General features: G+C 31.9%; 1 protein-coding gene across 1 annotated transcript; it reads left to right on the top strand.

Annotated features, from left to right (window-relative positions):
* Positions 1-469: 469 nt before the first annotated feature.
* Positions 470-19,864, top strand: LOC134681443 (T-box transcription factor TBX1-B-like). Its single transcript, XM_063541072.1, has 7 exons — positions 470-950; positions 3,629-3,923; positions 11,922-12,195; positions 17,190-17,342; positions 18,197-18,264; positions 18,782-18,897; positions 19,450-19,864. Exons 1-7 carry the CDS (start codon positions 788-790, stop codon positions 19,713-19,715), a joined length of 1,335 nt encoding a protein of 444 aa, XP_063397142.1. The 5' UTR covers positions 470-787; the 3' UTR covers positions 19,716-19,864.
* Positions 19,865-26,451: the final 6,587 nt, after the last annotated feature.

The raw sequence follows: 26,451 nt of genomic DNA, 5'->3' as shown, positions 1-26,451 counted from the left end.
TATAGGTTTAAATCATGCGGAAGAATTGAAGTCAAGAAGAATATATATTTTACGTAATGATAAGCTTTTATTTTTTTTTAATTTCAAGATGTTTAATAAAAAAACATGTCTTCACATAAATTATAGTCTGGTTTATTAAAAATATTTTATATTTTTTTTTTTTAAATATTTTCTTTCACCACAAATTATTTATTTTCTAGTATCTATCAATATAAAGATGGTGACATTTAATGATTGAATAAATGCAAAAATATAGTTCATCAATTTTCAACGGTATCTTATCAGAACTTGGGGTGAAAATTTGTGAAAATTCACAGAAAATGAAAGTGTTTATTATTACTGACTGCTCTGTGTATCAGGGAGGGTTCATTATGTGGGTTGGCCAGTGTAACCTGTCAGAATTGACACTTCTAAATGATTAATTACTTATCAACATGCATTAACGTGAAACTGCACTGCTCCCCAACGCTGTTCTCGTTACTAGTTGCTATTAAAAGTTGCAAGATAAAAACTTTTAAAAATTGGAAATTTTGTGATGCGTTTGTTCATCTGCGAATTACCAGAGAAACGCACTCAAAATATAGAGTGAAAAACTTTAAAATTATTCATTTGGAGCAGTTGATGAGGTGAAAACTTTTCAACCAATCAAAATCGAGGATTCCATCCCTTTTCGTAGAAGGATGGAAAAATTGTCAATTTAGAATCTATTATTTATAGTTTTATTATCAGTAAATACGTAAAACTATAGAAAGTTGTTTTTAACTGATTTTATTGCAAGAAACCCTCTATGGATGTAAATGTACCTTTTTCGACCAGAGCAAACGCCTTCAGTATAGCTTCACTTATGTCGGGTCAGCTCTCGGACACTTTTGGATATTCAAATCTACAGAATGGAAATGAATATTTCTTTGATTGGAATAATCCGGGATATGGCATGAAAAATATGGAAGGTATGCAAATTTTATTTTATATATATGTTCATGTTTATTCCTCAGAAAATAATTTTTTATAATTCATTAATTTCATGAATGGGACATGTATTATAATATATTTATATTTATTGCAAATAGGTCGTTAAAATTAAGTTAATCGTGATTTTTGATATTTAAATATCACATTAACTATTAACAGCCTCGAATGTTAACATTTGTGAGATGTCCACATAAGATATAAATATTTATTTATGTAAATTTCTTTCAATAATGAAAAGAAAACAAACAGAAACAACAATAACAGTTTACCAACAACTTTTGAAATAATAGAAATTAGTGCATTAAAATTTAAATTCACCTTTTCCATTTCTCAATCAATTCAAAACGTTTAAAATTATTTTAATTTGGATACCAGAAAAATATAGAACATTTGATTTAGAAAACATTAAACTATTTCCAATATACGCTGAAATAATTTTAAAAGCTTATTTATTTGCCGGATCGTTTTTAATTGCCTTCTGTTAACCATTGTTCAGTTTGCTAGTCTTTTAATAATTTTTGACCTGAAAGTAAATACAATGCTGAGGTCAGTAAAATATATGTCGGTCCTTAATGATTGTTTTTCATCTGTCAGAAATAGCGGAAACCGTACATACATGTATGAATACTTCAATACGTTTTTACTATTATGCATAATATTTTACATTTTATACAATTCAATATTTTGTGTCTTTGTATGTAAAAATCCTTTGGATTTGTGTCATAAATAAATCGAGAGATGTATATGTAATCCCTCTGCATGAATTCTGGATTAAATATTTGCATCAATTATATAATTTGCGGGTGGCAAATAACTTAATCTAGTTAAAAACCGCTTAAAACTTCTAGTTCAGCGCAAATTACTTAACCATACTAAACGGATGAGGAATTCGCTACTATTAATAAATAATAGTATAAATTATTTTATAATTATTACAGATTAAAGTAACATTATATATATACGTAAATTACTGCACATACAGAGTTATCTGAAAATAAAGATTTCATTTTGCAACAAGTGTTTGCCCACGGAGACTGCAAAAACATTTTGGAAAAATTAACCTTTCAAACTTCCTTTGATCTTTATAATGCGATCTGTGTTGACTGCACGTGCGTTCTGAAGATTCAATTACTGAGCATTATAATTTGTACATTTTTAATGTTTAAGTAAACATTTTACTGTTTAAAAACAGCATAAATATGTTGACATAACCTTAAAATAAAGGTCTAATACAGAGTGTGTAAAAGTTTCAGTGTACAGTAAAACTTTTATAGTTAGATATACCCATCTGACTTTAAAACCAATATTTCAATGTCCGTAATAAAACAAAGAAAGACCAGGCACGTGTTATTGTAACCCTTCTTCGGGGGTTTTATGCAAATGGAATATTTTCCTTTTTTTTTTTTATTGTATCCGTGAAATAAATTGAGCTCGTCCTTTTAATAAACATTTAAGAGCAACTCATGTAAAATATTGAAATGTATCTACAAGAAGTTGTACGGCCGATATTCATTATTATGATTTTAAATTTCAAAAATGATATTGTTCCAATTATTTAATTTCATAAAGAGTAACGTGACGACACATTGAAATTAAAAAAAACTTTCATATTGAGTTAAACAGAATAAAATTGAAAATGAAAATGGGGAATGTGTCAAAAAAAAAACGACCATAGAGAAGACAACAGCCGAAGTCCACCAATAGGTCTTCAATGCAGCGAGAAACTCGCGCACCCGGCCTCTCAACAAATATCTATACTAGTTCAGTGATAATGGACGTCATACTAAACTCCGATTTATACACAAGAAACTAAAATTTAAAGGTATACAAGACTAACTTGGGACACGCGTAAAAATGCAGCGGGGTTAAACATGTTGTTTTAGAAAACTACATTAGATTCAACTCGTAATAAAAACAAATTCTACAAGAGTTTTATTCTTAATCTTATGCATTTTTTATATATATTTATATATATGCAAAATGCATAAATTGTTTATTTTCAACATGTATAACACGGTATTTCTTTACGCCCAGTTTTGATGGGGTACGTGTTGCTCAGTATTTAGTTTCCTAAGTTGTATTTTATGTATAATTAATGTTTGTCTGTATGTCTTTTTTTTTTAACTTTTCTTTACATTTCATTAATAGATTTAAATCTAGGGTATTTAAGTATACCGTCGTCAATTTGCTTTAATTCGGGTGCTTAAACATTAATGAGTCTGGCTTCAATTCGCATAGAAAAAAGCGCTCCATGAAAATTTGAATGCAAAACATTACTACAAAACTACAAAAGTGTGTATAATTTGGTACTTAAGTTTATTTAATAAAAATGGTTTTCATGAAGTCAAAAGTCAAAATAAACTTTACTCGATTTACGCAAAACTTCAAATATTTGAGTAAAATAAACGTTATCATCACCATCAAGTTAAAAGATCTTTTAAACTACTGCTGAAAATATTATTCCAAAAAGTTATGTCCCCAACAGGCTCAATAATAGTCTTGCGTCTCTTTATAGATAAAAAATATTCTTTTTTATTTAATTTCTTTTTACAACAGAGAACATTCCTTCAATTGAAAATTTACTACAATATTGAACATGTTGGAATGTTGTAATTGTGCGAAACAATCTTTCCTTTTGACCTTTATTTCATTTCAGCTTGTCTTCTTCATGCCGGAACCGGAAGACCATTTTATGAACCATTGAGATACGAAGGGTTTACGGACAGTTGTTCAAGGGTACCAGATACAGACTGTGAGAAAACACTTCCATCAGACTGTATAAATTCATGTAAATCTGACAATGAAAGTTTAGGAATTGAAAACGATGGAAAAGAGCCAAAGAAACCAATCCATTTAAAATTAGCAAGTGTACAAGTTCAACTTGAAATGAAGTCATTGTGGGACGAATTTGATGAACTCGGCACGGAGATGATCGTCACCAAGGCAGGAAGGTAATATTAAGATCGGATAATATAAGAAAACTTATTTTGATCCGGCATGGTTTAAGCGTTCACTATCTTAACATGTTGTACGTATATCCGATTATTTCAAACAAATAAGAAAACAGTTGAAGATGAGACTCATTTTCTTTTTTACAGCAACAAATGAGGAAAATATGCATGTTACATGTACATGTATCATGAAGCTCTGCATCCAATTGGCAAAATTATCTGTAGAAGAATCAAAACTGTTGGATTATTTTTTTACTGTGGAAAATATCAATTTTCATATTATTACGAGCAATGTATTAAGCCTTTAAAGACTATTTACATTGAAAATTGATTAGGTTTAAATTTAAGAAACTTGTTAAGTATTGGTTTTGTGTTCGTATAAAATATTACTGTCTACATAGAGCCTGTAATTTTATATACAAAACATTTTTTTTTTCTGTATGATAACCATAAAATTGAGAATAGAAATGGGGAATATGTCAATGGGACAACAACCAGATCAAGAAGCAGAAATCACCCTTAGACCTGAAATGGGTCTTCAAAGCAGCGAGAAAATCCCGTAAGCCGGAGATGAACCTCAGGCCTTGGGGTCATAAAACTTTCGAATCAGTTTTTTGTACTCATACTAGAAAATCAACCAATCAAAATGTTGGATTTCATGTTTCGAGCATGATTATTATGCTCCAAGCACTGAGCAAAATTTTATGACTTCAACCCCAGGAGTCCTCTTTATTAAAATGTGTACCATGCATACATGCACATAATGCTGATCTTTAATAAAAATAACAGAAATCATAACAAAACAAGAAAAAGAAAATATCAAGCTAACATCACTCAACATCGAGCTGGTAATTATCGAAATATCCTTTCAGAAACCAAATGATGCAGTTTGATTGACGTCTAAAATCAAACAAACGTTGCCTGACCTTTCCTCTCGCCACGAGATACGTGCGAGTGTTGACAAGGAAAGATAACTATTCAATCCTAAGCATGATAACATATGCAAACTTAATTACATGTGGTCAGTTACTACACCTTAAGATGGCGAAAGTGGCCAAAGGTGTAGAAACCCTGTTGTGAGGTCGTGTGATCGCTGGCTGTCCAGTATTCTGATCTTTTAAGAAAAAGAAAACACATATTTTGTTTTAAAAACGTTCCCTCACAACTTAAAATAACGTAGCTTATTTTTGACAGAGAATTCTAAATAGCAGAGGGGCTAAGCTATCTATCTGATGATGAATACCATTTTTTACTATACTGCAAACTAAACTCAACTTTAAGAGATTGCTTATTTTTAAAGATTTATAATTTAAATCCTGATTTTACAAATTATCAACTACTTTTAAAGCTAAAACAACTTTTAAATCCTAAATCTGAGCTTTTGACAGAAATTGGTGACTTTATAAAGCAATCATTAGAATTGCGAAAATGAGGTCCATGTCCATCAAAGGCTACATTAATTACCATTTATAACTATGTTTTTTTATGTTTATATTTGTAATTCTTCACTGTCTGTATTAAATGTTGTATTTGTGTTTGCTTGACCCATATGGGTGTATTTTTGCAAATAAAATTATTATTATTATTATAACACAAGGTTCTACCATTTTCTAAACAATGGAAAGCCTGTACCAAGCCAGGAATAGCTATGACAGATGTTTCAATTCGGTTGATGTGTTTGAGCTTTTGAATATGCCATTTGATAAGAGAGGTTCCGCTTTGAGGTTTCCTTGTAATCCGTTTTTATTTAGAAATTATTTTAAATTAAAAACAACAAAATATCTTCCCCGTACAATGCTCTGAAACTTTGTTTGAATTTGGCTCGGACTTCTTTTTTATTTGAACAGCTCATGAATGTTTGTGTAAGTTTTGCATGCAGACCCATTAATTGTCGAAATGTGCATTTGATGCATTAAAAAAGTACCGTTTATATAAATTGTAAACTAGCAGATGCCCACTAAATCGCGTTGCAATTGGTCAAGTGTTGAAACAAAGAGTTGTTAAATTTCGCGGGCAGTAAGTCAATTGAGCATACTGTTAATGTTAGTGGAAATGATTGTACTGTTTTATGTTTTTAACAGCTCTTTTCTTAGTATAATTTTTACCATCTTAAATTCTGCTTCCTATTTCAACAAATGATTACTATCAATCACCGACAGAAACTACCCATATCATATTCAGAAACCCGCATGTCCTCGTGGTCAAGTACCAGATACAAATATAACAGACAAATGTCGGATTTGTGTTTTTGACTTCATTATCTAATTTATATAATTGTTTCTGACAGTTGACGCTTTAACAAGATTTGACACGTCATATAAGTTTCCCAAACAATTTTGATGGATCTATAAATCCAATATAGTACAAATTACTAGTTTATCTTATCAAATATAAAACCTCTAATTCTCAGCTCCCCGCTGTGTACTTACATACATCAAACCTAGACACGATGTAAACGGCTTCGTTGGAGGAATATTATCACGTCAAAAATACAACTTCTAAAAATTCTTCAATATAAAAAAGAAGATGTGGTATGATTGCCAATAAGACAACTCTCCACAAGAGACTAAAATGACCACAGAAATTAACAACTATAGGTAATCGTATGGCCTTCATCAATGAGCAAAGCCCATACCAGTAGTCCATATAGTCGGCTATTAAGGCCCCGAAATGATAATGTCACATAATTGAAACGAGAAAACTAACTGCCTTATTTATGTATACAAAAAATAAATGAAAGAGTATATGAATTCCAATCTATTCTAACAGATAAGCATGTATTAATATAGTTACCTAAATACTTTAGTACAGACATTTTTTTATTAGTAAATACCTAAACAAATATTTCCTTTTTGAACGACATGGAAAGTTATGACAAAGAGAAACAAAACACGAATGTTTAATACAAAACAAAGAAAATTTCACAGATTAAATATTTTTTCTTTTGGTCTTTTGAGAAGAGTTGTCTCATTGGCAATCATACCACATCTTTTTTTTTGTATACATAAACAAAAAAGGGGGCGTATATGTCCACTTTGCCATTTGTCATAACAGTTTCTGCTCAGTCTCAGAGGTAAACAGTTTCTCTCGCGAGAATTTAATTGTTACTAATTGAGGCATTATGGAGTCAAAAGCCACAAGAGGCTGCGATAACCTCCAAGTAATTGAGTGTCAAAACTGCAGTAAATTCAGAAGTTATGACCAACAAATTACGGTACGGTGTAATAAACATACATCGACTAGTGCCACTGTCAAGAAGACGGTGAAAGATGAAAATTAAGTGGTGTATTATTGTTCATTGTTTACCTGGTATTAAAAAGTGGCAATCTCGTCGGCATTAACATAATTTATCGAACCTCCAATCATATACAAAATCCTGCACACTGAGAGAAAAAATAACATGTTAAAAACTGGCTTATCTTATTCAATTTTACCATTTGCGAAACAATAATATTTTGATGTTGAACCGTTTTCACATATCTACGTTTTCTTTTCGTTTTTGCAATGTAGCAATTTCAATATCCTATAAATTGCCTGATTCTTTCACTAATTAAAACTCAATACTTTCTGCATTTGTTTATCATGCCCCGCTGTGTCGGAGGGAGTATTAAGTTTTACCCTCATCCATCCGTACGTCTCAAAGTTAATTTACCGTCAGTCTCTAAACTTACAGTTTTCCTCAATCAAACGTTACGAAACTTATAATACAATGCTTATTACTATCAAATACAGTCCAAGTTCGAATTTCTATGGCGTTACTTTCACAATTCTAGAGATATTCTTTTGTAACTTGAAAAAAATGCTAATTCTGCCATTTCCACAATCTGACTATAACACAATAGTTTGCCTCAACCAAATGTCATGAAACTCTTATACAATTCTCTTTTCCTACAAACACAGACCAAGCTCGTGGTGGCGTTTCACAATTATGTCCTTTTAAAAAGTTTTTGAACTTCTGCCCGGTATATTTATAATATGTGTCCCATGAACAAATTCTTCATTTATTTATATCATACCATGTACAAAATGTATCTCTGAATTTAGTTTCCATTGCATTTAATTCCTGAACTATATACAGGGACGGAAGACACAATTTTGAAAATACGCATTACTTTATTTTTTACTTGTGCTTGAAATCTATAAGTGTGAAACGATATCTTAGTTTTCTTTTGTTTTTTTCTCATCTCTACCCTTAATGATCTTTTATTTGTCATTTTACAAAACAGATGTTTTCTCCTTTCATTTATTTTTCTTTTCACGAACTTTTATAGAAAATTTTAAAAAGTGCATGATTTACAACCAGGATTTGTTTTAAATGTTTGTACAAGCATATGCACAAATGCAGAAATCTGTCTTTTAAAATCTCTATATTGTCCCCTTCATATTATGATTTTTTGTTTGTTTATTAAATGTTATATCCTATACATTTTGTAGTTCCGTCAAACTATTATGCAACTTTTCCGTCTAGCATATTTCTGTCTTTTACATCTTTTAGATAGTTTTTTGCCGAAATAAAGTTTGAAAAAGATCGAAAGTAGCATCATAGTAAAGTAAAAATTTATATTTTGTAAAAGGATATCAACAAAATCTTTATTATTAGTTTAGATTTTTGAAAAATCAGTATGGAATTATATATTTTTTTCGAATATCACCTTCTAAAAAAATACTCAAGTCTAATCACTCTCAAAACTTGTTAGAAACAGCAAAAGTAGAGAAAATTAATATATGTGTGGGATTATTTGAAAACGTTTTAAAATATTTAACGTCTATTTCATTAGGATAATTTCTTTTATAGATTTAAATGAATAAGATTGTATTAATGCGTGTCTCGTCATAAGAAACTTAAAAATATTTTCATTTGCTTCTAAGATAATATTGTATAAATTTATTTGTTTAAATAGAAAATAATATGTATAGTCTGAAATCTTCATAAGAAACTTAACAATATTCCTTTGCGTCTTAGAAAAACATATATAAAATTATTTCTTTAAATAGAAAACAATATGTATATATATAGTCTGAAATATTTATAAGAAACTTAACAATAGATTCCTTTGCTTCTAAGAGAAAAGTATATAAAACTATTTGTTAAAATAGAAAAAAAAAAGTCTGAAATCGAGTATGGCGACAAGAAGCATTGAAAACCAAATGGCTCTTTTCTATTTTGAAAGTTTATTTTGCATTTATTACAATTTAACCACCAATTTCTCAAATTCGCATTTGAAAATGAAGTAAAACAATGTAAATACGTAATAAAATAGATAATTATACAGAAAATTACTGCATGTGAAAAATTAATGAGATACTTGAAAAAATAAAAAATACATTTTAGACTTTAAACACCAAGTTGTAATATTTCAAATTGACTTTAAAACCATGTTCCATCGATGATAACAAACAAAAAATACGGTAAATCGCTGGATGTTAGAGTTAAAGAATTTGAAAATCTTGATTAGGGGAAAGATTTAAACATATCAACGTCTAGTGTCAAACGAGATTCAACCATCTATCCTTAGAGAAAGTTGTGTTTTATTTAGAAGATTATACTGATATAATTAATTATGGGAGACGTTTCAACTGATTAATGGCGATCTTTGAGCAAGATAACCTTACCCCACAAAGATGGAGTTTTTTTCACGAACGAGGCGCACGAAGATAATATCAGTGGCACCGGAACATCGACTATAATCTGATGGAAAAATATTCATTTTTCTCAATTTTGAAAATAAGCCTATGATTACGAATTGTTACAAATAGTAGAAGGAAAATATGCATTATAATAAATATAAATGAACTTTATCTATGATAATATATTTGATAATCAACGTAACATCTTAGTGTGAACAAAAGAAATTACTGATTTGTTATACGTTAGAAAATCTTTTAGAAAGGAAATATTTATGCTAGGCTTAAGTTTTATGAGTTTTCAGTTCGCATTCGTTTTTCATTTCGATTGACATTATTCTCTTGCTTTTTCGATAAATTCCGATACTTGCAATTGTTTTTTGTACTATTTTCTATTTTTATTTATAGCAAGAATAGAAGTTGTTTTGCCAAATCGCTGTTACCCGAATTATCTTGTATAAATACTTATATTTTTTATTATAACTTGAATATCATAGCCAATTATGATAATTCCGATGAGGAACGAAAAAGATCATTCAATCTGATACTAAGTAATAACTCCATCAAATTTAATGAATATCGGTTAGATGATTGCATCGCAAGATAGCTATTTGAAAATACGACCCCGTCTGGGGCCTCACTATTATTATATCGGTTTCAATATGCATGGAGCTGGTAACAGAATGTGTTATCATTAGATAAGGATATACAAAATTTTAAATGATAAAAATTCTAATTTGTTTGAAAGAGATCGTGCTTTCTTGTGGTAGCGCTTGGTTTTTTCGTTACATTGAGTGCGTATTTAGACCCCCTACATATTCATATCTTTATTTATATAAACAGATATATTTATTTATAAATTATCTTGCAATTTGATATCAAAGTGCAGTATTTCCCAAATGTTTTGAAAATATTAAGTTTAGTTAGTTTGATTTGATTTATATTTTGCAGAGTTGACTTCAACTCCAAAGCAAATGTTAAATTGAAAAATAAAATAAAATACATATTGGCCATCTTTTCAATTCATTTTAATTCAATATTAAGCACATTAGACCGTTGGTTTTCCCGTTTGAATGGTTTTACACTAGTAATTTTGGGGCTGTTCGGTGTGAGCCAAGGCTCCGTGTTGAAGGCCGTACTTTAACCTATAATGGTTTACTTTTAAATTGTTATTTGGATGGAGAGTTGTCTCATTGGCACTCACACCACATCTTCCTATATCTATATACAGTGCACATATATATCAAAACGTTTGCTGCATATACAAACAATGCTTATGCTACTTTTTATTATAAAATGAATTATGCGCTAATCTTTAGCTTTATTAGTATTTTAAAACCTCATGTAAATGGTCGACATATTAATAGAAATATGATCCCCTGTTCCCGTCAGAATTTGGACGTTAAACCAGTTGTCTCACCTCACGCTAAAGAACCCTTGCAACAACACTCTTACTGGTCCTTGGGTGTTTAAGATGTTATAATGATAGATATTTTCCCTATCACAAAACATGGGTCGTTTGAAATACCGCACCCTCCCCTGTCTCGACCCGCTCTAAATAACCTTTCTTGCATGTAAGACATCAGTTGTTGATATATATATGTTCTCTTCCTAAATATCCATGAAATATTTGTGACTGTACGTTAAACTAGCATGCACTATCCAATCAGTCTGTAAGATCTGAGAAGGTGAAATATTTGTGACTGTACGTTAAACTAGTAATATCCAATCAGTCTGTAAGATCTGAGAAGGAAATCCATTGAACGTCTTGACATTGTTTATAAATGTACAATGCATCACTGGTGAGACTGCATATATATTAAAGCTGTCGCCATAAGATCCCATTATTTTGCATCTGTTAATTATTTTGCAGTTTATATTAGGTTTCTATGGTGACACGTCCCACCTGTCTAACTCTTGTCCTTCGTTTTCAACTCTTTATTTGCTTCGTCAGTTCAAGCGTCCTTCAGCTGGCCCCTAATGAACGTCATACTAAACTCCAAATTGTACACAAGAAACTAAAATTAATACAAGAATAACAAAGGCCAGAGGTTCCTGACTTGGGACAGGCACAACAATGCGGCGGGGTCTACTTTCCTGTGGTGGGTCTGGTGTTTCTGAAAGCGGTCGTAATTCATCAAAATTGAAGATATACATTTATCGGTCGAGCTAGGCAAGTTAAATAAAACGTAATAAACCATTATGGTTTAGATGATCAAACGTCCTGTTTACCTTCTACGCATCCTGAATTCGCCACTGGCGTGGTTCGTCTCTTTTATTAGCATTTCTAGCTTTTTTCTTTTTTTTTTCTATTTTTGTCAGTTTAAAAAAAACTATTTCATGAACATTATTTTTTCTCTTATTCATTTATAGGCGAATGTTTCCCACATTTCAAGTTCGATTATACGGATTGGACCCTATGGCAGAATATATGCTCATGATGGATTTCATACCGGTTGACGACAAAAGATACAGATACTCATTTCACAGTTCTAGCTGGGTAGTGGCGGGAAAAGCGGATCCAAATATGCCCGGACGAATTCATGTGCATCCTGACTCGCCAGGAAAAGGAGCTCAATGGATGAAACAAATTGTATCATTTGATAAATTGAAATTAACAAATAATCTGCTGGACGACAATGGCCATGTGAGTATAGCAAGTTTATGAGTTGCCATTTTAAAAGCACGCACTTTATGGTATGCGTAACTTTTAGAGCTGCATATATATCTTAAATGCGGCATAGATTGAATTAATTCAAAATCCCATCAATATAGAAAACCTTACTTAAACTGTATCAATGAGGAATAATAATAAATAGTATCGACCTCATAGAAAGGCTATATTTGTATAATATAGAAGTGGCAATTCCGGGACATCTATGTACACAAAAATAAGCATATCACCTCCCGAAGATAGTCACTGCTCAAAACTTCGCTTGCTTTTACGTGTATAATTTTGTTTAAAGCGTTTGATGTATACATGCTATTGGTTTTAGTAAATCATTTTCATTACATACATCGGACAACATGTATATCTGTAATCGGTATATCGAATCTAACAATTACTGCAGTTGTTTTGGCTTTTGAAAAACTTTGATTCATTTCGACCTATGACCTCAGTGAATATCAGTTTTTCCCAAGTTATTGAAACCCCATATTTACAATGTACCTTAACAAAATACAGTAATTGTATAATATACAAGTGGTGATATTTTCAATAATAAAGCAGCTTTGTATTTTTCTAAACTAATTACATAATCAAAACTAGATAGAGTGATACATCTGTAACAGCAGACGTCAATTTTTTAATCGGAATGTTAGTTCCGAAAGGTTCCGAAAGGTTACAGACATCTGTCATGTTTGTCAGGATATTTGTAGAATGAAAATGTCAACAAGTGTTTGAAATTCTACTAGTTAATGATTTGTTATTTCAACATAAGTATTGAAAGTGTGATATAACATATTAGAGAAAGAGGGAAAACAGAAAATAAACTATTAAGTTATTTACCATTTTACAACCACTCGCTTTGTGTCTATTTGATAAATTTGTGTACGTTTCTTGCAAATTTTATATTTTGTAAAGTTAACCATGTTTGAACACAAAACCCACGTTTCTTCTACATAACACTCATCATATTAGTAGTGATATTCGAATCAAAACAGTTTGATTGCAAAATTAAACTCAATTGAAACGCATAAATTCCTCCTACGACTATAAAGCAACAATGACTTGAGGGAGACATGTGGCTACATTGGCGGATCAAGGGGGGGGGGGGGGGGGGGGGTCCGGGGGTTGGAACCCCCTGTTTTTGGCCGATCAATGCATTTGAATGGGAACATATAGTTGGAACCCACCCTTTGTCCTGGGTTGGGTACCACCCCATTTTAAAATGGCTGGATCCACCCCTGGGCTATTTCGTCGAAAATGAGTGTTGAAAAATGAACATTTTTTTATTTAATCGACAAATGACCTTGTTTGTGTATTCAAATTCAAATATTTTATTGGACAAAGCACATATGATACAATGCGTATTCTAAGATATAAACACATTAAACATGACAATTTATGCAAATACAACATAAAGAAAACATTTGAAGTACCAATTATATATATAATATCACAGTATTACATAGTATTATACTTATGGTAGACCAACTGACATTAGATTATTATTACGAGCTTCAAAAGCTTGACTTAAATAACTACATATTTGTCTGGTGTTAACTAGATTTACTGGGTTAAGTAAATAGATCGTTGATTTAATATCATCATCATTATTAAGGTTTTTATACGACCGCAAATTTTGAAAAAAAATTCGTCGTATATTGCTATCACGTTGGCGTCGTCGTCTGCGTCGTCGTTGTCGTCGTCGTCGTCGTCGTCGTCGTCGTCGTCCGAATACTTTTAGTTTTCGCACTCTAACTTTAGTAAAAGTGAATAGAAATCTATGAAATTTTAACACAAGTTTTATGACCACAAAATGAAGGGTGGTATTGATTTTGGGAGTTTTGGTCCCAACATTTTAGGAATTAGGGGCCAAAAAGGGCCCAAATAAGCATTTTCTTGGTTTTCGCGCTATAACTTTAGTTTAAGTTAATAGAAATCTATGAAATTTTGACACAAGGTTTATGACCACAAAAGAAAAGTTGGGATTGATTTTGGGAGTTTTGGTTTCAACAGTTTAGGAATTAGGGGCCAAAAAAAGGGCCCATATAAGCATTATTCTTGGTTTTCGCACAATAACTTTAGTTTAAGTTAATAGAAATCAATGAAATTTAAACACAATGACTATGACCACAAAAGGAAGGTTGGTATTGATTTTGGGAGTTGAGGTCCCAACAGTTTAGGAATTAGGGGCCAAAAAGGGACCCAAATAAGCATTTTTCTTGGTTTTCGCACCATAACTTTATTATAAGTAAATAGAAATCTATGAAATTTAAACACAAGGTTTATGACCATAAAAGGAAGGTTGGTATTGATTTTGGGAGTTTTGGTCCTAACAGTTTAGGAAAAAGGGGCCCAAAGGGTCCAAAATTAAACTTTGTTTGATTTCATCAAGAATTGAATAATTGGGGTTCTTTGATATGCTGAATCTAACTGTGTATGTAGATTCTTAATTTTTGGTCCCATTTTCAAATTGGTCTACATTAAGGTCCAAAGGGTCCAAAATTAAACTTAGTTTGATTTTGACAAAAAAATAATCAGTTGGGTTCTTTGATATGCTGAATCTAAAAATGTATTTAGATTCTTGATTATTGGCCCAGTTTTCAAGCTGGTCCAAATCGGGGTCCAAAATTAAACTTTGTTTGATTTCATTAAAAATTGAATAAATGGGGTTCTTTGATATGCCAAATCTAACTGTGTATGTAGATTCTTCATTTTTTGGTCCTGTTTTCAAATTGGTCTACATTAAAGTCCAAAGGGTCCAAAATTAAACTTAGTTTGATTTTAACAAAAATTGAAATCTTGGGGTTCTTTGATATGCTGAATCCAAACATGTACTTAGATTTTTGATTATGGGCCCAGTTTTCAAGTTGGTCCAAATCAGGATCTAAAATATTATATTAAGTATTGTGCAATAGCAAGTCTTTTCAATTGCACAGTATTGCACAATGGCAAGAAATATCTAATTGCACAGAATTGTGAAATAGCAATATTTTTTTTAATTAGAGTTATCTTTCTTTGTCCAGAATAGTAAGCAGAAATATCTAATTGCACAATATTGTGAAATAGCAATATTTGTTTTTAATTGGAGTTATCTTTCTTTGTCCAGAATCAACTCAAATCTCTGTTATATACAATGTATATTCACTTTTTACTACCAACTGATAAATTAAAATAATCTTTACCATTCAGTGATAACAAGCAGTTTTTTTTACATCTTAATATTTTATGATGTATTTAAATGAGTAGTTATTGTTGCAAACTCCATTAGAAATTTAATTGAGATTAATTTGGAATAAGGGAAAGGGGGATGTGATTAAAAAAATTGGGTTAAATTTTCTCATTTGAAATGAAATTTCATAAATAAAATGAAAATTTCTTCAAACATTTTTTAGAGAGGATTAATATTCAACAGTATAGTGAATTGCTCTAAGAGAAAACAAAAATTTTAAGTTCATTAGAACACATTCATTCTGTGTCAGAAACCTATGCTGTGTCAACTATTAAATCACAATCCAAATTTAGAGCTGAATCCAGCTTGAATGTTGTGTCCATACTTGCCCCAACCGTTCAGGGTTCAACCTCTGCGGTCGTATAAAGCTACGCCCTGCGGAGCATCTGGTTGAAAATATCAAACTTCTCTCGAAGGTCTTTATATAGAGGACAATGTAAAAGAAAATGAACTTCATCTTCCACTTTATCTTTACAAAGTATCTTACACTTGCTAAAATTTTTGGTTTGCTATACCTCCCAGTTTCAATTGCAAGTGAATGTGCACTTATTCTAATTTTTGTAAGCAGTGACCTATCATATTTTTTAATATCAAATCTTAAGTAAGCTTTCAAGTCAAATGATGAGCACATTTTACTATAAAATCTTAGTTTACCTGTGTTATTAGATTTAATATTCTCAAGTTGACCCAAAATCTTGCATTTATAAAAGTTTTTCAGTATTAGTTAATATGTGTTGCAGTGTTTTAAATCATGACAGATTTCGATACTTAGAAAACCAGTAACAGCAATAGTTCTTAAATTATAATGACTTCCCGACCTTAGAACCAAATACCACATGACCACCGCGATTTTTGCTTATTTTCGTTTGTTGTAGATATTACTAATTGACATGTTTTTATATGCATTGCTGTGTAAATCATTACAGTTGTCATGCGCAGGCTCTTAAATACATTTACCATATATCTTTTATATTTGACACGAAAAGCAGTTTCACAAACATGACGAAAACAAGCGGGAACTTGCCGAAGAAAAATTATATCCTGATTTAATGGAAGTAAATTCAGGAGAATGTATACACAATTATAAATTTTATTTCTTCTACATTATATTTTAATCAACAAAAAACAAATATTTTGAGACAATCGTTTAAAACATGTCTTAAGACAATCTTTCAAACATGTTTTCAGACAATTTTTTAAAACATTGTTTAAGACAAATTTTCAACGTGTTTTGAGAACACCCCTCATTTAACAGTGAGAGGTGTATATTATCATTAACAAGCCCTTTACGTGATCCCAATTAAATTGATGTAAATAAATCGAGACGAATATGATGTGCACGTTGTTCAGAGTGACAAGTTGTTAATGGATAATTAAATCTGTACGCTGCAGTTAAAATAAATTTTGTGTTCGGAGAAAATAAGTTATGATACTTTTTACGGGGTGAATGCACTTAATTTGCAACATGCTGGAGTTAAGTTGCGCTATAAAATTGCATATATTCAGTGCATTTCTTTTAAATTAAATTGCATGTTAACAAATGATTTAAGTTTACTACATTTGATATTTGCTTTTTCTCTCTTTTTCTTCTTTCTTTATATAAACAAATCCTAGAGATGCCATAAATGTTTCGTTTTCCGAAAAATTGTGCCACATAAAGATAAGCTTATATGATAATTAGTTCGTAATGGGCAATGAAATAAAAGTAAACATTTTAATTTGAACATTTTTTTTCCCTTTGCAGATTATTTTGAATTCGATGCACAAATACCAGCCTCGATTTCATGTAGTTTATGTAAATCCAAAATCAGAAGATTGTACGAACACAGAATGTTTTAAGACGTATACCTTCCAGGAAACTAAGTTCACTGCAGTCACTGCTTATCAGAACCACAGGGTGAGTGAAATATACTCTTTTCACTAAGCTAGTACACTATTTTATTTAGGGGCAACATCCGGGTGCGGGATTTGTTATTTCTCGCTGCGTTGAAGACCAATTGGTGGCCTTCGACTGTTGTCTGCTCTTTGGTCTGGTTGTTGATTCTTTGGCGTATTAGTATTCCCCATTTCAATTCTCTAGTTTATCTTGGTCAAATAAAAGTTGTGCAAGACATTTTTTGGGGGTAAAATTAATGTTGATGGCTATATTCACCGATTAAATAAAAAAAAACAATAATTGTCATTTCGGCATCCGTTTTGGTTGTGTGGATATATAATAGATAAACACAGTCAGATCGGATTTGAAAACTTTAATTCAAATTTGTTTCCCTTTGTAAAATAATCTTTAAAATTGTCAACTCAACAATGGAGAATTGTAACTCATATCTCTGATTTCGGAGGTTTTTCGCGTAGCGAAATCTTGGTCAACCCAACCATTCGCCAAACCATTGTGACGAATCAGGAACTATATTTCAGATTATCAACATGGGTTCCAATAATAAATTCCTTGACATACAGGGTATACAGTTATGTTGTTCGCTTTGCTGTCTGTAGTGGGAACAGCAATGAAACCAAGGAGAGCAACAATAATATATAAGTTATGATTTAGACCTTGAACAACACAAACCAAGAGGTGTTAATTTATAGTGTGGATTTAAAGTAAGGTCTAGCCAACCAAGAAGACCCATTGATGGGTATAGTATACCGCTAATAATTTGTGCACTTTAATTGATTTGGCCTCGAGAAATTATTTGAAAGTTGTAGAGAATATAGTTCCGTTTATTTTGAAAAGCATATAATTTGTTTTTCTAGATAACCCAGCTCAAGATAGCCAGTAACCCATTTGCAAAGGGCTTCCGGGATGTCGACCCAAATGAATGGTAAGGAATTTGTGTTGGTTTTATTTTTTGATGTAAAGTTTGCGATTGACAGTAAGTAGTTACTGTTGATGTGCGAATTTCTATACTATCCAAGAATATTGAAAGGCGAGTCCCTTTGACAGTAGTTGCGTTAACGTATACTATACCGGAAGTACATGATAAATGTATTCATACACTGCACCAAGTAAACCGAAAACGAATCAAACAGAGGCGGATTTAAGGGGGCAGGAGGCTCAAACATTTGGTTGCTTATATAGGGAATCACTGAAGCGGGACCGGAGCGGGCCCCCTCTTATGTCAGTCAGTGGGCCCCCACTTATGAAAACGCATGGCTCGATATAAACTTGAGACAATTTAAGTTAAGCGAAAAAGTACAATGTAAAAAGTACAAAATATGAAGAAAATTTAATCTTATCGCGGAATCATTACCAAGCAAAAGATAATTGTATATTTATTCTTCTTTAATCTTATAAACTTCAACTTCATGAAATAACATACACACGTCATTTTTTTGTAGTATGGTAGATGTCATTTCACATCTGAATCCATGCGGAAGACCTCGGAATCATCACAGACCTTCAAGTATGTCACAGAACCCGGATGGAACATCAAGAAAACGCCAATGTGATAAATGTAAGAAGATTATTTATTTACTTGATAAAAGATACGGTAGAATTCAATAAAGACAAAATAATAGCATTATCAAATACACACAATCATGATGAAAATATTTCACTAGTGATACCTAAGACCATTCATTCTAAATCCGAAAATAACAAAATGATTTAGTTAAGTCAGGACTAAAACAATCCTCTACATATGAAACGTACCTGCCCCTACATAGAAAAAAAACATTTTAACGTAAACTTAAAACTTCAAGGTACTAAACCAGTAACAATTTCAATATAAAAAAAACATATATATGAAACTATAGCAACTGTGTCAGGTCATAACAGATCGAGAAAAAACATCAAAGTGAATTAACGCTACAAATATACTGTTACTAAAAGTTGTATGATCAACAGACAGTATGTCCTATACTTGAGAATTGTCACATTTTACCAAAACGTAAAATTTGGATTTGAAGGTGGTAGCTTAGAAATTGACTATTGAACTGCTGCATGGTCAATGACTCTCCCGTTACCTCTTAAAATCGTCACTTAATATTATTTATTCATTTTACAGCTTCATCTGAGTCCGACGAATCACAACTGTCACCGGCCAGTATGAACAATTCAAATTTGTCAATGACATTACGACTTCCGACACGGACAACTTATCCTGATCCGTACAATTATATGTCCTACCCACATGACACATATATGATGGCAGCAAAGACACGCCCCTCTCCGTATCCCCGAAACATGGACTATACTTCATACCATCATGCTCGGATGTCTATGAAGGAAATATATCAAGGAACACCTGGTTCTTGTGGATACAACTATTGATTCTCTCTGTGATTTTCTGTAAGTGTAAATATCAAAAATATTTGGTGCCATGACCATGCGGATGAATGTTTTATGGAGATGTGCGGCATGTAAAAAGTGTGAATCTGATTTGTAATTGTTTTTATTTGTAATAAAAAAAGTTTATGCTTCTGAATTATATATTTGTCAATAAACTCATCATAGATACAAGGATTCAAATCTTTGTACGCAATACGCGCGTTTCGTTTACAAAAGACTCACCAGTAACGCTCAAATCAAAAAAGTTAAAAAGGCCAATTAAAGTACGAAATTATAGAGCAATTGAGTACACAAATATCTGTTAGTGTTTTGCCACATACATCTAAGATCTTCTATACCCGGGGTAGATAATCCTTAGTTTTTCGTGAACAGTTAATTTATAACAGTTACCATAGCAATGATAATTGATGTAAACACAAAAGTACTGACTACTCTTGTCTTATACTTGTTCTCCGTAAATCTCTTGAAATATGCAAATTGTCATAATCTTTTTGTTAAGAAAATATCATAATCTCAGCTGACAACACTACGAACAGTATTTGGGTAATCTGTGGACTATCATACATATTAGACATGCAGTACAAAAGACCAAACTAACCATTTACACCATATTCCTTTGACAAACGTACAGACAAGACAAATTATATATATACACAAAACAACAGGCCAAACAGCACATTGTCCAGATGAGGAGCGCACATCACAACTTATAATTTATTAACTTTCTTTATCATGAGACCATAAGTTATAAAAGTTAAATACACAATTGATTACAACATGCGACTACCTCTTACTTGTGAATAAAAAAAATATGGCACATAATTTGTAAAGGAGAGAGAAAAAATGGGCTCGTCACCTCAAAACGCTTTTAAAGATAGTCGAAGCTAATTTCGGTTTAAAACTCTCGCCTAAAAAGACAAAACTCCAAACATATCATTTGTTTTGTTTTCCGTAGTGGTATTCGAAATTAAACACTACATCTTCGTCATTCTAATCATATACATTATATACATGTACAACTTATAATAATGTGTCCAAAGTACACGGATGCCCCACTCGCACTATCATTTTCTATGTTCAGTGGACCGTGAAATTGGGGTAAAAACTCTAATTTGGCAATACAATTAAAAAAAAAATATCATAGAGAAAATGTGTAGTAAGTTTCAAGGTTGATTGGACTTCCAACTTCATCAGAAACTACCTTGACAAAAACTTTAACCTGAAGTGGAACGGACGAACCAACGAACGGACGGACGAACGGACCCACAGACTAGAAAACATAATGCTCGTCTACTTTCGTAGATGGGACATGAACAAAAGTTATTTTCTCTACACATACTAGTTAATCTGATCCTAGTACTAGTATTCTGATAGTTTTCTTTTGTGAGTAATTACTTATTCCTCGTTTTGGTTATTGAGAAGATGTCATAATTCAATCGAAATAAAAATGTAATATACATATCTATAGGTCAACACACGTTTCTAAAGAAGATTAGTCTTTACAATATATAAAACTCTAAATCGCTCTTGTCTCAAAAAATTGGGAATATATTTTAAAATAGCCGTAAACAGTCAAAAACCCCGTTTTATCGGAATCGTTATCTTTTGTATATATATAGTAAAGTTTTTCATTTTCCTAACAGTGATATATAAGCTGGACACTTTAATATTTTGCATTCTTAAATGACTCTTGTATGTTTACTGTTAGACTACAGATTGAAATGAATCTTATGTTACATTTTCGAATGCGTACAAACATGAGCAACACAATGGTTGCCACGTGTGGAGCAGAATCTGCCTACCCTCTAATAAGTTCACTCCCAGTTTATGTTAAGGTTCATGTTGCTCGGCATTTTGTTTCTATGTTGTGTTTTGAAAACTGTCTTTTAGTCATGTTTTGTTTCTTACCGTAGAGTCCCCATTATCGACCGACCTATGCGTCTGTGTCTGTCTATATCTTTTCATCCGTTTTAATTGATCAAGTGTTGTTTTTGGACTTCTTTTTTGTTGTCTTCGGCGGTTGCAATATTCATAGTGTCAGCGGGATACTAGTAATGTTTTTTATGTTTAAAAAGATATAGAATCATGTTCATAACATAGTGGACAAGACCAATTGACTGTGTCAGATTAGGTGAACGTTCGTCTGTAACGTCCACTTGTGATATCGTACAAATGTACGTGTTAAAGATATTTAAATTGTGGGGATGCCAAAGGTTCTAAACGCGTAAATAAAATAATACGAAGTACCAACATAAGTATTGCGGTTGTCCCTGCTGTTATGAAAATGATTCTATGTGCACAGTAACATTCCAGCGTTTATTCATCACGGTAAATTTTTAAATGACTAATAGGTGGTCTGTAATGACGTTCAGTGGCAACTATTAAAATAAAAATGCAGTTTTAGAGCGTTTACATAAAAAGTGGAAAGGGATTAATATAAGTTGTCAAAAAGTTGAAATTCAAAATTTGTCTCCCACTCCACTATATATAAATATGTTTTGACTATCATACAATGTCAATTGAATAGTAGATGTTCTCAGGAATCTGCATGCCATAGCCAGATAAAACAGTAAAACAATGTGCCTGGTTTTTAAAGATATTATCAAAGTATTGGCAACCCATTGGAGTAATAATCTTTTACATTTGTTTGGTTTCAAATTCCTTTTATTTTAATACATAAATGATATTATTGTTGAATATTTAGGGGCCTCTGTATTCTTAGTAATTCATTTAATGTATCACTGAGAACTTCGAACGCCGCCCTCGGCTTTTGCGTTCGACGCAAATCGTAACTAAATTGGATTGCCAGTTTGCTTCATGTCAAAGATTGGTGGGTCTCTCCAGGTACTCCAGATTCCTCCTCCAGTACATATTGGCTATATAATGAAACAGACAATACTACTGGATCTGTAACATAAGGCACCAAATCAATCAATCATAACTGTGTTCAAAACCCACTACTGGTCATTGAATATTTCTGTTCTTTGGTCAGTTGTTGTCTCTTTGGCACAAAAGTAATTCCCTAGGCTATTTCCATTCATCTCTTTATCACTAAAGTTGTCAGAACTTCGATCCCCGCATGTGGTAGGTGCGTTTGACCCAAATCTTAATTGAATATGATTGCAAAATAAAAGTCATTCCCCATTTCCAAACCGTCAATTTTATAGTGTGGAATCAATGGATGCCTATTAGGTGAAGTTTGATGTTTTAGTGACTTTTACCACCCGTATAGGAATGTGCTGCAGTACAAATGACAAACGGACAAATAAACGACCAGGCGCCATTGACGGGAGACCACACTCTATGAAGAGACAAGTCATGAATATATGCATCAATATGTTTCAACTCTTCTTACGTGACACGTAGATACTAATGAACCCCCACAAAATGATTTCTAACATAATTTATGTCTGTTAACTATTATGTAAACATCCCGACGCTTTTAAATACCTTACGTAATAGAAACGGACATCCATTGATTAAAACATAACAACGCCAAGATGTCAGAAGCATAGACGTATTTATAATATGGACGACATCTATCAGAAACACGCCATTCAAAAACAACCATTCTGCAAATTAAAAGGAAGAAACACATTCCATGCCAGTCTTGAAGTACAAAAATATTTATATAAACGGTGAATATGATGGGATTTAAAGAAAAATGACGAATGACGGAAGGTGTCGAGGGTTAATTTCATGATGAGCTACGAACCGCTTTACGGCAGAAATAAAACCCATTTACGGCAGTTAACAAGGAACGTGATGAGTTTATTCTGCCGTTTCCTCTAACAAATTAACAGTAGGTGTAAACAGAAGATGTGGAATATAAACAATCAATTCGCTTCAAAATGTGCTCATGGCTATGATTTAAAATGAGAAATGTTTCTTTCTCATCCAGATGTAACGATTCCGGGATCTGTTTTCTGTGATAAGAACAATGTTTATATTTTATACGTATCAATTTCAAATCATAAACACCTTGATCAACGTTAAAGGATGCGTTTACTAAACATTCTAAGCAGCTGGTGCTAAACTTACTTTATATATAGTATAGCACTTAGAAAAAGTGAATTGAAAAGTTTACTGTAAGCATTGTACAATATTTAAGCAAGAACTGATATTACTTGAAAATCTACTTAGCAATTGTATACTTTCGACATAAGGGCACTATTACAAGATTTCAGATACAAAAACTGATGTACGAAAACTGATATATGTGTATACATGTTACAACTTCGGCAGTTCTTATGTCGGAGTAACCATCGTGTTGCTTCATATTTATTTCTAAATAGAAAAAGATTTTCAAATTGAAATATTTGTTAAATTTCAAAATGAACTGGCAAAATTTTATGATTGTTTATAAACAAAAAAATAATAAGTTATATTGCAATTACAAGGGAATTTGTATACTTATGCATTATTATTTTGAAACATCCATGCATATGTCATACTAACTTGTGGATTTTGATAATAAAAAAATCGTCTTGTCTTTAATAAAAAAAAATATAACGGAAATTAGATAAAATCGAAATTGAAACTCAGTCAAACAATAAAGTATTTGGAAATGCATCGGTGTAAACATACTTATATAATAATATTAATTTCATTTGTAGCATCGAATTAATGGTCGAATCCAACAGTAAGATTAGCATCGAATGGATTAACAAATTCAAGATAGAAAGCGTGACCATAAAATTTGCTTGTTTATAATATCCTCTGTCAAATTACAAAATGTATACGTATGATATTTAAGTAGCCTTTATTGCTCTTTTTAATCGAGCGCCACTGGTTATTTAGTCTTGTGTAGACGAGACGCGCGTATTTTATAGTACACATTCAATTTGGAGCATATGTCTAAACCAGTGTGACCAATATTGCAAACCTGGTCCTGCGACAAAGTTTGATTTTAGTTAAATATAGTCATTAATAGCTATTAGACTTTTCTATAATTTTGATATAATGTGTCTCAAAAGTGGCACACGTCACTGTTCTCATTGGAATAGAGCAGGTGCGTTTTTTAAAATTGAATTTATTGTCTTAAAGATATGCACTCGGATCTCCGAAATAACTCTGCCAATTTTACCAATGGTATTTGATATTAATTTGTTCTAGTCCTGGAAAATCACAAATGTTTGCCACTGGACTTTATAAATCAACAATGAATCTAATAATGAGTTATTATATCATTCTGTTTTAATAGTCAATGTTAATGCGTAGCGGGTTATTTAACAGTGTGCACCACATTTTCTATGTTATTTCGAATAGACAGAAAACATATTACAGTCATTTCTTATAATTTAATTCTAAATTCTATTTTAAACCATAGAAAACCATGAAAAAACGTTGATGACGTCATATGTCTATGGGCTCATAACAAAATAACGTCAGCCAATCAGGAGACGTGTTACATCCAAAATTAAATTATTTTGAGATGGAGAACAGCAATAAAAGCGTTGTTCCTTTGCATTCTGTGTGTTTGATTGTGCATATACTGATTTTGTGTCATGGATGAAAACTGTTATCCTTTCTTTTCTATTATATTATACTAATTTTCAATAAAACTATAATTAAACTTAAACAAAAATAAAAGTCCGTTTAAGTTGGGACCCGAAAACAGGAGTTACTGGCACCACAAAACAGCAGTTAAATAAAACCAGCTGCAGTTGCTTTACATGACAATATAGAGGCAATAATAGCTTCAATGATTCTGTTTTTATTTTTGCTATAGAGCACCACAACACTGTTTTTATTTTTCACAATAGAACACAGGCATAGATTACCTTTATTTGGCAAAACTTTTAGGAATTTTGGTCCTTAATGCTCTTCAACTTCGTACTTTATTTGGTTTTCAACTTTTTTGGGTTCAAGTGTCACTGATGAGTCCTTTGTAGACGAAACGCGCGTCTGGCGTATTTGCAAAATTTAGTCCTGGTATCTATGAAGAGTTTATTTATACACAACATAGAAGCTAAATAAAACCAGCTGCAATTGCTACATACAATGTATATATGACAATATAGAAGCAATATTAACATCAATGATTTTGTTTTTATTTTTCGCAATAGAACACCAAAACTCAGAAGTTAAATAAAACCAGCTGCAATTGCTACATGACAATATAGAAGCAATAATAGCTTTAATGATTTTGTTTTATTTTTTCGCAATAGAACACCAAAACTCAGAAGTTAAATTGCTACATGACAATATAGAAGCAATAATACCTTCAATGATTGTGTTGTTTAATTTTTCGCAATGTGGCACCACACAAAAACACAGAAGTTAAATAAACCCAGCTGCAATTGCTACATGACAATATAGAGGCAATAATAGCTATACAATGATAGGTATGTACACTTCGGCCATCTGTCGATCTGTATTGACAACTCGGACAGGTCGAGATAACAGGTTAACGCTGGACAGTGCAGTGGTTATCTCTGGTGTAATTATTCAGTGAGAATCTTTAATAGATTTGTGTAGGCAGATACATTCTTGATGTGCTAATTATCTCGCCGGTGTCAATCATTTTTTACATTTGATTGACAGGGTTTAAGATGGATGTGCTTACTATTTATATAATTGCATCAAACCACGTTTTCATCACGCACATATAGCTACAGAGGAACCACGCGCATTACTGCAAAGAGGGGTGAAAAATGCCAGAGGGACATATACATGTACAAACTCATAATTCGAATAAACTGGCCAACGTCATGCC

The sequence above is a fragment of the Mytilus trossulus genome, chromosome 8 (assembly GCF_036588685.1).
Source record: "Mytilus trossulus isolate FHL-02 chromosome 8, PNRI_Mtr1.1.1.hap1, whole genome shotgun sequence".
Classification (NCBI taxonomy): domain Eukaryota; kingdom Metazoa; phylum Mollusca; class Bivalvia; order Mytilida; family Mytilidae; genus Mytilus; species Mytilus trossulus.
The sequence above is the reverse complement of the archived record's forward strand: the minus strand, read 5'-3'. Positions and strand labels throughout refer to the sequence as shown.

Bases quoted from the DNA above. Each gene is read 5' to 3' on its own strand.
- LOC134681443 (XM_063541072.1), top strand. From the start codon at position 788: ATGGATGTAAATGTACCTTTTTCGACCAGAGCAAACGCCTTCAGTATA. The intron at 951-3,628 runs GTATGCAAATTT...ATTTCATTTCAG, and splicing joins TGGCATGAAAAATATGGAAG to CTTGTCTTCTTCATGCCGGA. The intron at 18,898-19,449 runs GTAAGAAGATTA...TTCATTTTACAG, and splicing joins AAAACGCCAATGTGATAAAT to CTTCATCTGAGTCCGACGAA.